The 14,061-nt window shown below is 52.1% G+C and overlaps 1 protein-coding gene across 1 annotated transcript in view; it reads right to left on the bottom strand.

Annotated features, from left to right (window-relative positions):
• JAM3 (junctional adhesion molecule 3) overlaps positions 1 to 5,026 on the bottom strand; it is a 37,505-nt gene extending 32,479 nt beyond the window's left edge. The window contains exon 1 of the mRNA XM_090027856.1: positions 4,945 to 5,026. Within this exon, the coding sequence (XP_089883982.1) occupies positions 4,945 to 4,984 (40 nt within the window). The 5' untranslated portion in view covers positions 4,985 to 5,026. The remainder of the gene's footprint in view (positions 1 to 4,944) is intronic.
• Positions 5,027 to 14,061: the final 9,035 nt, after the last annotated feature.

The following is a 14,061-nucleotide window of genomic DNA, read 5'->3' as shown; positions in this document are numbered from 1 at the left end:
GAGCCCTGCAGAAGAAATCTGTTATCAGGGTGCCTGCCTCTTAATGGATGCTTAGGGGCCAGGCAGCTCCTGAAGCCCTTCTATGGGGCTGTGAATCAGCAGCTGCTCATGTCGCTGCATCTGTATGTCCTCACGGGTCCCTCCAAGCATCTTTAGCAGCTCAGCAACCCAATGGGGCAAATATTTAGCCACTCGTGTAGCTTAAATCCCCCTGCAAGACCCAGCAGGGCTCACACTGCTAGATCCCAGAGGCCAGCACTGGCACCTCAGCAGGCTTGTATAGCAAGTAACAGGATGCCCAGGCATTGAGGGCTCTCCAGTCAAACCTGCCCAGCTTGTTTTATTGTTATTAATCAAAAATAATTTTTGTTTTATGATTCAAACCAGTCCACCTGCAGACACACAAGCCAAGGCTGTCACAAATGACTAGTGAATGGGCAAGTCCCTTTGGGGGTCCAACTAGGGACACTGTGAAGGGGCACGGTTTTCAGAAAGTGCTGAGCCTCCACCTCGGAAAGCCAGGCTGCATCGCAGTACCTTCGTGTGCACATCCAAGGCTGGCGCCCAGCCACCCAGCACCGTGTAAGCTCTTGGCTGTTCACACAGCAAACCTGAATTGCTCCAAGATTCAGGGGAGACTGGAACTTCGAAAGGGGCCAGGGGAGCTATGAGCTCACTTCCCATTACATTCAGTGGGAGCTGAGTGCCTAACTCCCCCCAGCTCCTCGGAAAACCTAACTGCAAGTGACTTGCATCCGTGTTTGAGTACGTCATTCCAGATTGCCTTGAAACAGGGCTGAAACATCCTTTCTGAGCCATTCCCCTTTCACACACACCCCAGGGTCATGACAAATCCCTGAAGAACTCTGAATTCAGTTTTAAAGATGGAAGACTTTCAACCAGCCAGCTGTGCCTAAATTAGCTTAAGAGGTCTTTGCCCTCATGGAGTCTAATGTTAGAGATACAGCATTTAGGCACGCTGATGGGATAAGAGTAGAGACGAGGAATTCCAGTTTTAACTCTGAAATCTCTCGGATTTACGGCTTAAACAACGGGGGAACCTCAAACATGATCTGAACGCTATTTAATTTCCTCCCCTGCATCTTTTCCTGCTTTCAAACCTTCATTTTCTCTCAAGCTTGTGACCAGCTTTGAAAAGTGCTCCACAGAATCCGGCACAAAGGGCTCTACAGAAAACAATCCACTCTCTTATTTACACCTGCCACGCAACTTCGGCATGGCAGGGTAATTCAGATTAATCGCTGGAGCTTACGCCGAGGGCCTGTGGGCTGTCAAGCTGCAGGATGTATTTATTTCTTTTAATTAATTAATGCCAGCCAAGTGTAGACCAGGCTGTTGGAGAGAGCCTGCCTTCATCCCGCTGGAATGCCAGGCCGATACATGTCAGCTGTGAGGAACGGTTGGCGATCATCTTCCTCTCGCCCTCGTACAAACTTGAACCTGCATCTGTTGCTGGCAGACTCCAGGAGCTTTTGTTCTAGCCAGTTGTCTCGTTTGGAAAGTCCTCCGCGCCTCGCCTTTCAGCCCCACGGCCACTTTCGTGGAAGGTCCAACAGCAAAGATGAAGCAGGTGTGACAAGGTGCTTCGAAACCCGCAGAAAAGCAACCTCTCCAGAGCCCGCACCCGGTGCCTTCGCACTGCTTCTGAAGATTTCAAAAGCCTGGCTCGGGACACTTTAATACAGACCGGGCACTGGCTCAATTATGCAGCTGTCTTCATGTTTTCACACTACTGAGCAAGACAGCTGTACTTTATCAGAGGAGCTGCACAGAGCTTCCTTATAGCATGAAACGCCACGGGGAAATCAAAGGTAGAGACTGCAGAGTAAGAGGTGATAACACAACTTCAGCCTCACAATTGGCTTGCAGGAAACATCTTTTAATATGCATCTCCCATACAGCTTATCCCGGGAGGAAGCCTGCTTGACCTCTGCTTATCTAGAACAAGAAACAGAAGTTTGGTGGGATCTGCCTGTCCCAAAGGCCGGCTCAGGGAGTTCCTAGCTCCTTATAAATGCACAAACAATAATCCTTCATGCTGAAGTCACTGGAAAAGAATGCAGCGTCGACCGGCTGAACCCTGAGACAGCCCTTCTCTCTGCAGCAGGCGCATGCACGTGGGATGGTTTTACAAGGCTGAAGGATGGCAGGGAAACAAAGACCTGGCAGTCTGTTCCTAAAACTCCACCGTGTCTTATCAATGTCCCTTATCTCTCTAAAACCAAACAAGCACCGTCCGGTTAGGGACACTGGAAGATATGATCCAACAGGTATTTCCTGCCCCCAAGCAGGACTACAACTAGAGAGCAGTTAAAATGCTGTGGGTGAAACCCTATTCTGCCCCAAGCATACTAGTGATGTACAGTTTTATCCATTAACTGGTAGATCATGTGCTGACTCTACAAAGGAGTGTATCACTACACTGAACTACTGTGGGATACGGTATTTAATGGGCATTTTTGGGCAGGGAGCAAAACTGTGAGATCCCCAACTGAGTGCCCACAGAGGAGGCAGACAGCTTTTATCAGTAGGAAAATAGACAGCGTGGTTTATCTTCCTGTTGATACCAAAAACAGCTTGGAAATGCAATTATGCTAACTCATTTTATACCCTTAATGCATCCTTAAGGCCTCTAGACACCGGTAAAGCTTCGATGTGAAAAGTAGTTATTTTATCTTGTCAACAGGAAGGTTCACCATGAATACTTGTGCTTCACAGGAAGGGCGTTCTGGTGCATGGGGCCTGGAATGAGCAAGGAGAGGTCTGTACAAACTCTCCTGCTGCTTCAGCCCTGGCTTCCAACGAATTCACGAACCTTCCTCTGACCGTCAGGGTTTGCTGCAATCAGCTGTGAAGCATTAGCTCTACATATACAACAGGGAGGCCAGTTCTGCTTCACCGCACAGGGAAAAAGAAAAAAAAACAGACCCACACTAATCGCAAAGAATGCCAAGGCAAAGAAGACCATTTGCAAGAGCAAAACTTAACAACAACAACAAAAACATCCCCTCTGTTCATCCAAATAAGCATCAGGGAAAGCAAGAGCTGGCAGGGCTCGCCAACATTTGACTTTTGGAGTTAACAAAGGAAACAGGGCAAATTGGCTGGTGATACAGGGGCCCTGGCTACCGAGTACAATCCATAAAGCAGCCCCTGTCCTTGGCAGAGCTCGACGCAAAAGAGCATTCTGCTCCTTGGAGGTGCTTAGGTGACCACTGGCAACGCAGCTCCTACGCACGGTTCGGCACCCAAGCACACCATGCATGGGCTTGCCGGAAATAAAGCCACGTTCCTTCCAAGAGACACAAAACTCATCCTTTGCAGGAGAAACAAACAGGCCGGCAAAGAGAACCCAAGTTCATAACCAGGTCAGCCATGCTCGGCAACTTGCTGTCCTCACACAAAAATACATTTTCCCCTTCCTTCCACCCACTTGCGCTTAGGCGACAAAACCACGGTCAGAAGCACGCGGAGAAAGAGGGAATTTGCCCGTGTGGCATTTTCTGTCAACAGCTGTAGAGTGGATGTGCACAAAACTCGCAGCCGCTTCTGTTACACTTCAGTAGCGACCCCAAGTGCTCCTCACCCATACGCAAGCACCAAGTCCTCCCAAGGAATTTTTCTGAACACAGCATCAAGCATCCACTTGTAGCCCACATAAGAGCGCAACTTTTCCTCCTTTGTATTGTGTTGAAAATAAAGCAACACTGCAGTTGACTGCCATCAGAAAATACTTACCAGCCACTCACCCCCACCCCTCCTTCATAACCAAGCGAAAGCTAAAAACATTCCTATCAAGTTCTGGCACCGGCAGCTGACTCCCAGCAGTTGTTTCTTCTGGGACAGGTGGATTTTATATTTAAAAAAAGTCAGGAGACTTATTGCCTAGATTAAGAACTGCTTCGGTGGAGTCAAATGCATCAGAATTAGGCCCGTCCAAATCAGTCGAGTCAGCGACTGAGAACACAACAAAGCATGACAGCAGATGGGCCCACGCACCCCTCGAATTTCTGGGGCTTATTCAAAGTCCAGAGACCAACAGGCTGAAACAATGAGGTCCTCGAAATTTAAGGGCCCGTCCAGCAATGGAGCAATATCACCGGAGCTGTGTTGCGATAACGTAAATCGGGGTTTGACTCTGACACTTTGTGCCGGTGCCTTTGTCTCACAGAGTTGCCCTGGCGCACTCGCCTCTCGCAGACAGCTCTCAGGCTCCGTGCCCTGAACTGCGCGGTTTATTACAGGCCCTGGGCCTGGTCTGCTGTATTTTGGCTGAAGCCACAATCGAGACCAGGGCCTCGTGGTGCTGGGGGGAGGCAGTGCCCCAAGGACCCTACAGTGTAACGTGAATAACGCCGTAAGCATTCACGGTTCTGCAGCTAGGAAGGAGCCTCAGCTGTTGCCAAGTTTTATCGGTAGACTTTTCCAGCCACATCCCCTCTTCTCTGGTGCTTTTAACCCTCAGCTGGTATCAGATACGGCCTTAGTGCCTAGAACCAGCTGACACTCATCTCTGCGACATAAAAGCTTCAGTCCTGCCAAGGTTTAAGCAGAAATGTCACGGCCTGCTCTGCGAAGACCTCGGTTCGGCTGGACGCACACGCACCGAAACAGCACCGAGCCTGCCAGCGCCCTCGGACCAAGCGGGCCCCCGGACCGGGCGCGTTTCTTTCAGCGAAGACTTCAGTCCCCGAAACAGGCGGTCCGCGCGGGCACGAAACCGCCGGCGAGCACGCGCCACTCTCAGGGAAATGCCCGCCGACGTCTGCAAACCCCAGCGTCTACTTGCTTCGCCCGCCCCTGCGCCCAGACGCGGAGGCGGCGATGGGCGCGGCGCCCCCTCCCCACGCCGCAGGGCCGCTCTCGGCTTCCCAGCCGGTGTCGCCCAGCCCCGCGGGCCGGCCCCCGCCCGCCCGCACTCACCCAGCAGCGGCAGCAGCAGCAGCGGCGGCGGCAGCGCCATGACGGGCTGTGCGGAGCCTGCGCACTGCCGGCCGGGATGCTGCGGGCGGCGCCCGGGAGACGGGGATGCGGGCGGCGCGTTGCCGCGGCGACCGTCTCCCAGCAACGCCGGGGCGGGGCGGGGACTCGGGGACCCCGCACGAGACGGAGGGGTCAGCAGCGTCCGGCGCCGGGGACAACACAAGCCCGTGCGGGTGGGGGGGGACAGTGGCCCAGACGCCGCATAGGAGCCTTGTTGCATCCTGGGCTGGGGTGTTTGATGCCCTGGGGTGCACGGGCACATGCCCGCTACATCACTTGGGGCTGCCGCTCCGTGGCGCGGCAAAAGCAACACAAGAGCGCCAACTGCTCTGGACTCCTTTAAGAGACATTTGGACGCTTATCTCGCTGGGATCCTTTGACCCCAGCTGACTTCCTGCCCCTGGGGCGGGGGGCTGGACGCGATGATCTGCGGGGGTCCCTTCCAGCCCTGATGTCTAGGAAATCTATGACGCTGATTTTGGGGGGCAACATATTTTAAAAGGGTTGTGCGTGTGGACTAGAGGTTCAAAAGTAGCGTATCCTCGGGAGACACTGAGCAGAGCATCCCAGGGAGCGCCCACCAACTCTCAAAGGCAGCCAGGGAGCCCAGTGGTGCTCTGCTCAGAGACGGGAATGGAGGAGACCCAGGACCCTCCTGGCCAGAGCTACCTTCCTAGTAAGATAGATGGCCGGCTTGGCCAGGGCCAGGAGGAGGCTGACCAGGAGGTCCCAGGGCTGCATTGGTAGGAGTGTTGCCAGCAGGTCAAGAGAAGTGATTGTTTCCCTCTATTCAGCACTGGGGAGGCCATGTCTGGAGTCCTGTGTCCAGTTTTGGGCCCCCCCACTACAGAAAGGTTGTGGACAAATTGGAGAGAGTCCAATGGAGGGCAACAAAAATGGTTCGGGGGCTGGGGCACATGACTTATGGGGAGCGGCTGAGGGAACTGGGCTGATTTAGTCTGCAGAAGAGAAGACTGAGAGGGGTTTAATAGCAGCCTTCAACTCCCTGCAGGGGGGTTTGAAAGAGGATGGATCTCAATGGTGGCAGATGACAGAACAAGGAGCAATGGGCTGAAGTTGCAGCAAGGGAAGTTGAGGTTGGATATGAGGAAAAACTTTCTCACTAGGAGGATGGTGAAGCACTGGAACAGGTTACCCCGAGAGGTGGTGGCATCTTCATCCTTGGAGGTTTCAAAACCTGGCTAAACAAAGCCTTGGCTGGCATGACATATAGTTGTGGTTGGGACTAGATGTGACCTCCCAAGGTCCCTTGAAACCCTAATTTTCTCTGATTTCTATGACTCAAGGCTTATTGTCACCTACTTGGTCCCTTCAAAACTCTATTCCTCAGGTGTTACTGACCCTCTCTTCTTCTGCATGGTCTTGTTGCTCCATCAGCCAAGCCAGCTTTTGTTCCGCTGTTCTGCTATCTGCTCACTGCTCCTGGTCATGAAGCTCCTATTTTGTAGCTCTGACAATTGTTTTTCAGTCACTCCAGTGAAGGTTTTCACTTCAATCTGAAATAGAATAGTCCAGCCCTAGGTCCCCAGCGTATTAGTAAAGCATTAAATTGATTTTTAACAGGAAAAAAAATGTGTGTTTTGTTGTATGTGATTATGCTCACCCGCTGCACCCCACTTTTCAAAATCCTAGATCTACCCACGTGAGCAGCACTGTCTGGGGACAGCATCTTGCATCCAGCACCCAGCCCTGCCCAGGCATCGAAACCCCATCAGTCACTGGCCTCAGGATCAAACCTGACTATGCAGATGAGAGCCTTTGGATGAGTAGGTAAGATCAGCAGGGCCTTAGTGGTTAAAAGCAGAGCAAGCTGGAAACAATATCTTGTTGGTAAATGTTTGCAAAGGGAGGAAAAGTTTCCATACTGCTAGAAAAAGTAACTTTCAAATGTTTCATGCTTTTATCAAGAGGACACAATGCCGACAAACAAAACAAACCTGGCTCTCAGCAGACAAAAACAGGAAATGAGTTTAAACCTGGACTCTTTCACTGCTATTTTATTCCCAGTGTTTGGTTTATTAATCAAACCCCAAAACATTCATGAAGACTGATATTTTTGCCATATCTATTCCTTTTCATTCCAAAGCCATTTTCCTCTGCAAAGAAAAATGTCAGTGGAAACTTTTTGACCTAATCCAAACGAGCACCCAGCACTCCACTTGGCAGCCAACAGGCGTCCTGCTACAGGCACAGAGCACCAAAGTAACGTGTTCCTGGTCAAAGTGCCATTAGGCAGGCCTTGTGAGCCAGCCACCTTGTTTCTGACATGACATGAGACTTCATTTATTGCTTCAAAAACAGTGTGTGTGTTTGTGGTTCGGCCCTGAAAATTTACTCCAGATAGAGCCTCATGACCTCCTGTCTTCTCATGAGCTCATCTCAATTCATGAACAGAAAGATATGTTCTTTCCATCATGGTGCCAACCTGTTAGCTCGCCCTGGGACCGGAGGGTCCAGCTGGGTTGGTTTTAGCTTGTGCATTAACCACCATCAATATTTTGTGCCTGAAACTTAATGATCCTACTGAAGAGGCAGCAGCTGGAACAAAGTCCGACCTCCTCTGCCTGGAGCGGATCAGCTCCGCAGGGCTGATATGAATGACAAGCAGGAAGCAGCACCTGTGGTTGGTAATAGGAGAAAGTCTGACTCAGGATACTCAGAGCAGCCTGATCTAAAGTCTTTTGAAGGACTGGAGAGATTTCCAAGAGGACAGATGACGTTTGTGACCAGCCACAATGGGGACACAACTGCAGGATGACTCTGTACAGCCTCTGTCCTGTCCCCAGTGGGTTTTGGATGTGGCCTGTGTTCAGTAAGAGCTATTTATTTCAACACAGTCACTTCTCAGCATCCCCTTCAGGGTGGCCTCTGACCTCTAGGCCAACGAGACAAGGGCAGATCTTGCAGCTCTCACTAATTTCAGCTGCTTTCTTTCTTCTGCATTCACTTTAGAGCCAGGCCCTGCTTTTAATCTGCCCTCCTCACTAAGGAGTCATTTGAAATGTGAAACCAGACAAGCAAATCTAGTCACAATAAATATTATACAAGAGCCATTGCTCCCGCCAAGCTGCGCTGGCACAGCACTGCAGTATACAACATTGATTTTCACACACAAGCGGAGCTCGCATTTCATTATTTAATGCCGAAACAAGTGACTAGAATAAAACATGGGAGAGGAGCTTGTCTGTGTGGGGTTGAGATCCATTCAGTTGTGATGAGGGGCAGCACAAACCTGTCTTTCCCGATGATTTCATTGCTCTCTGAAGAGCTCCCCAGCCACGGCTGGAATAAAAAGACGGAGATCTGTAGGCGCCATTGGAAAAGAGGGGGTGTGTGTACGTGTCCCAGGGAGGAGCAGCCCAAGGGTTGCAGCTAATGCCTGTGATGAGGAGTGACGGAGGAGAAAAAAATGAATGAACAATTTGCCTGAGTGCCAACAGACGCATTGTCAGCAACACTAGAAAAGAGCTGAGGAATAAACTGATGTGGCCTGAACCTTAACTCAAGCTGGCATTCACCTAACTACGAACTGAGGGAAAGAGACAAAGGACAACGCAGAACAGGAACGTGGAGGGACCATCTTATACACGTGCTCCAAAGGGAAAGGGAATAGAAGTGGAGGTCGAGGGATTCAGGGGGAGGGACAGGACTCCTGGGTCGTACTTCTGGATCTGTCAGTGACTTGCTAGATGATTTGGGGAAATCCCGTATGCTGAATCACGCACACGTGTGCTTGAATTTCACCTCTGCTTGGGGTGCAGCAAGTGCGTGGTGCTTGGGAGTCAAACATTGCCAAAGGCTCCTTGGGGAAGTTGGTTCTTACTTTATGAATTGTCGTGCTGAAACCGAGGCCTCAGTCACATGGAGCCGCACATGCTACAGACGCGCAATGAGGAGTTTACAGCTGAACTGACAAGGAGGCTGAGGAATGTTATTATCCAACACACCGGGGATCCACGGAGCCTGACGCTGAGCCAGGCTGTACCTGCCATGCGAACGAGCAGATATCCCTGCCCGGGGCCGATCCATCTGACACCGCTTGTCGCCATACATGGTGTTTCGGAAAATCTCCTGCTTCTGCTAGGCCAGCCTCCCATTTTGGAGGTGATTGCTGGGACACAGGTCCTATCAGACGTCCCAGCCACTGCAAGCTTTCTGCTCTTTCCAGCTCCCTGCCCAATGAACAGAACAGCAGCCCCAGGGAAAAGCCATTCCTTCCAGACCAAGCAGAAACTCCTTTACAAATAGCAGGAGGCCTGTGAGCAGCACTGCCCAGCCAAGAAACACATTCCAGCAGACAGTGTTGTCAGAAGGCCTGGATCCTTTCCAGGGCTCAGCATCTGTCAGGAGACTAATTGGTGACAAAGCGAGGGAAGGCATCTCACTCAGCTCTAGTCAAAATAGCCCAGGGAACTGCTCTCCACACTGCCAATGAGAGACACTATTGCATCTGGGAAGGTCTTTTGTCCACATCATGTCAGGTACATGGTCTTACGCATGGAAGTTGATGTGGGATTTGCCGGAATGAGGACAGCGTCTGAATGGCCAGACCTAGTCCATCGAAGAGCATTTGAGGGCAAACTCCTGCCTTCTATTGCTGAGGACCCTGGATGACTTTGAGCCTTTGCAGAGGTGACTGTTCCCTGCTTTGGCACTTTTCATCTGAGGATCTCAAAGCACTTTCCTGGCATTCATTAATGGAGGCTCACACCATCCATAAGAGCGAGGCAGGCTCCCTGCGGAGGGGAAACCGGGGCATGCAATTGTGGATGATTCCCCCCATATCTTGCAGCACGTCACCAGTAGAGCCAGGAATAGAAGCCAGGAGTGCTGCATCCTCTCCCCGCTCTCCCTCCACCAGCTGCCTCTCTGTTCCTCTTTGCATAGCTTCCCACAGACACAGTTCAGGTTATAAATATCTCCCACTTAAGGCAAATAAGTATTAATAAGAATACAGTAATTTTCTCAGCAGTCAAACACTAGAAAGCCTGGTAACGTTTAAAATACCCAAAGCCCTGAAGATGGGAAAGCCCTGCGAGCTGAAGCCACTCAGCATCCCAAGTGCTCTCTAAGACAATCTCAAGTGCTTTCCTACCAGGTAAATTATCCATCAGCCACAGCCTGACTCCTGATTCTCCCTCTGTCCTTGGGGGATCTGCTGTTAAAGGGCATGGCCACATGTGCACTTGCATTTGGAGGAGAAGGAAGATTCTCAGCCTAGATTAGCTCACCTGAGCCAGCTAACATGGCTTAAGGAAAGATAGGCCATTCAGCTTTTCACACAGATCAGATTCAGGCTGGTAAGGGAGCCTGGGCTTGAAGCAGAGCTGCTCACCCAAGTTCAAAGCAGAGTTTAACCCCAGGTAGCCAAGCAAGGTGAAGAATCTCCCATTTTAGCAATGCAGACATGCTTCAAGCATCAAATGCCTACTATCAGATTCCTGCCGGCTTCTCCCTCCCAGCCCCTCCCCTCTTGCTCAGCTTTTCTCAGGATTACACAGAGATATTTTTATATATCCACATGCATGGAGATGAGATGCTTCTGATCTTGTCTGCTTCAGGGCATGACTTACACTGGCATGTGTCTGTGCTACTTGCCTGCCTTAGGTATAGTTAACACAGCCCTCCGGTGAGAGGTAGCATCCTCTGGCCTGACCACGCTGCATGCCACTGATTTCACATCTCTGATAAGCAGGAGACGTAGGGGAGGGGCAGAGTGCCCCATTTTTCCCCCATCCCCATTCATTTGGCATCCTTCGGGAGGAAGGCTCCCCCCAGACTCATTTCAAAGAGAGCCGGGGGTGATAAGGTTCCCTTCAGCACCGAAAGGCAGGTAGCAGCCAGAGCGGGTGGGATCAGTGCCCCATGGAAGGAACAGTTGTCTCAGACCCTCGGGAGCCACTGTTGCCCAGAGCAGTGTGGAGTAGCACTGCTGGCATTTCTAGCCTGGAGGGCTCTGTGCCACGGGGTGCCTCAGAGTCAAACTCATTGTCCAGCAGGCTGTACTGGAGGGTGGATTCAGGCCCTAGTGAGTACAGCTAGACACAGCTGCACACCAGAGCCCCCAGCCTTTGCATGCCAAGGCCCCATAGAGAAGGCTTAACAAAACCAAGGGCACTATCAGCCTTGTTGGTCCATCTCATGAGCCCGGGAAGGACCTTGGATCCTTCAGCAGAGCCTGGGGGAGGAAAGGAGCTCCAGCTCCTACATGCTACATATAGCGCTCCCCTCCCTTGACAAACAATCAGCCTCTGCTTGACCTGTCAGACAGACAGTGCCCTATGAGCTGCTGCGCATTTCTTTTGGCTTTGTTCCTAGGCAAGAGCTCTCTCCCCCCAGCCCTTCCCTAGCAAACTGTGAAGTCAGCTGCTCATTATCACAGGTACAGGGCCAGGTGGAGTCTGGGCCTGATTCACATGCTGTGCAGCAGGCTGGGCTTTCAGGATGGCCGGGGACTGACCGCTACTGGGTTCACAGCTGGGGGCTCCATGAGGCTCCAGGACTAGGGCTGTCCAGGCAGAACGAATGTCTATGTCTGGGGTGTAGAACCAGGAGAGAAGGGGTTAAATGTGTGGGGGAGGCTGCATCTGTAAGAGCTCTCCCCCCTCCTGGGCCCAGCTGTTAGCTATAAAAGGAAGCAGGGGAAGCTGGGTGCCTGGAATGGGGAGTGGAGTGTGGCTGATCTCTGTTCACCCTGGCTTGGCCTCAGCAGAGCAAGCGCAGGAGGACACCAGATACCAAGCTGTCAATCATTGTTATAATGAGGGCTGTTGTTGAAGGCCCAAACCTGCAGTCTGCACTCAGCTCCCCTGCCTGTCCTTGGAGGCACTAATTGCTGCCTTGAGGACACACAGCAGCTTCATGGCTCCCCTGTGTCCCCCTCTAGCAAAGCTGAGGCACAGCGAGAGGAAATGACCTGCTTGCTGCAAGCTGATGCCAGAACAAGACCCAGAGCCCCGTGCTTCCCAAGTCCCAGCCCAGTGCTCAGGCTGTAAGCGATGCACCTGCAAGCCAAAGATCCTGCTCACCCTGTGGTGGTTGGAGCTGAGGCTTCCAGCACCCCTGCATCACAGGCCCTGCTGGCTTCATCTTCCAGGTAAGAGCAAACAACCCACACGCGACCTGCCTGCTACCTCCCACAGTATGTGACCCCCTGCTCTGGTGCCCCTCCTCGTTCACTCCCTTCCTGCTTTCTCTGGCGTGCGATGCTGGTGATGCTGTGCAATGTCTTTGCCTGACCGTTCAACTTGCCAGATGTTTGCAGTTGTTTCAATGGGCTTGAACAGCATTTGTCTGTGTCAGCCAAGGGTTTGCCACCACCCAGGCTGTGCTTCCCCTGCCAAGGCACACATCTCTTGGGGTGGCTGATTTGACCACACGTGTACCCCTGCTGCAGTGGTTTCTTGCTCGGCCTCCCCTGGCTCCCTGCCGATGCACAACTATGTCCTTGCCGTGTAACTGTTTTAGGGACTGCTCGTGTGCTGAATCCCTGTGGAAATCCATGGGCTGGAGCAGCTGCCAGGCATGGGCCGTTCCCAGGTTGATTGTCACCCAAATAAGCAGCAGGTTGGTGTCCGCCAGTGTGCAACAGAGCTTCTGAAGGCAGCATGGTCCAGTGGATAGGGTGCTTAGCCCAGGAGTGGGGACTCCTCAGTTCTGTTACTTGCTCTGCCACTGATCTATGCTGTGACCCTCCCCTTGTGCCTCAAGGAGGAGACTTGCTGCCATGCTTCAAATGCCTGCAGCATAGATCAAAAAGGACATGTGCTGCTGTGCAAGGAGATGCTCTTGGCATGATGAGGTGTGTGGAGGGCCATGCTTGCCTGTGGGCTGGGGGGACCTTTGGGTATCAGGTTCTGAAGACTGTTGGAAGCCTCACCCTCTTTACATCCTGTGTGGGTGATGCAAGTTCACTTTCTGCAGTAAATTGAAAGGACATGATCCCCAGCCTGTCCCTTGATGCATTAAACTCATTGGGGCATCTCTGCCCCTCGCCTCCATGCAGAGCGTCTGGACTGGCTTGGAAGAGGAAGCCCCCAAGGAAGAGAGCTGTGTCACCTGGGTGTGGGGCTGTGACCTCTGCAGGTCTGCCTTCTGCAAAGGCAATTACACACATGCTGGCTTATCCACAGGAAGCAGCAGGAGGAGGAGAATCTGCCACTTGCAGAGGGTGGAGGAGCAAGCCCAGCAGCCTTTCCTGAGACGCAAGCCTGGTGTAGCTGCATGGCTGTCGCTGCTCACCCAGCCCTGCGTGTCTCTGCCTGTTGTCCTTCTCCTCCATGGCTTTCTCTTCTCTCTTTCCCCCTGCCTCCTTGGGGCCCTACCAGCACTCTGGGGTGGCTGTTATAGAGGAAATTCTGTTTTTCTGCTGCTCTATCCTCTATTGGTATGAAACCCAGCGCCTTTTTATGTCCTACTTTTCTTTTCAAGAGAAAAAATAGAGGACATAAAGGTGTCTGGTTTCATATCAACAGAGGACAACTGGACTGTCCTCTATGATGGCCACCCCACTCCAGCCCCTAGCCCTTTCCCCAGCCTGGAGCATTGCTTTGGTTTTCCGAGGGAGCTTCTTTATCTCCTAACAAAGCCTCTGTCTGCAGAGACAAAGGCAGTTTCCAAGCTGCCTTTATCCCAGCTCAGGGTCACTGTAGCCACCACCCTGTAGTATCACAGTACCCTGTGCTGAAGGACCAGGGTGTGCACCACTGTGTGCTTTGCTAGGGGTTGGGTAGAGCAACTCCTGGGCTCCCTCTTCCGGTGACGTATTACTGCATCACGCAGGTGAAATCCCTGTTGCAGACCAGATTAGCACCCTGCTCTCAGGCTTGTGTTCGTACCTCTTGGACAGGCTGCCTCTGTGGGTAGCTCAGCCTCTGCCTCTGGTTTTGGAGAGGTGGAAGGAAACAAAGCCAGGTCCATGGAGAGGTTTCCCTCTGCTCCTCACCCCTGGCTATAAGAGAGGCCATAAAGGGGTCTTGGCTTCTTTTGTGCTTTCCCCATTGACTCCTTTTACTCCCATGCAGCTTTATTTAATGT

Source organism: Crocodylus siamensis, chromosome 14 (genome assembly GCF_052110815.1).
Source record: "Crocodylus siamensis isolate JL-2025a chromosome 14, ASM5211081v1, whole genome shotgun sequence".
Taxonomy (NCBI): domain Eukaryota; kingdom Metazoa; phylum Chordata; order Crocodylia; family Crocodylidae; genus Crocodylus; species Crocodylus siamensis.
Note: the sequence above shows the minus strand (reverse complement) of the source record. Positions and strands in the feature narration are given on the sequence as shown.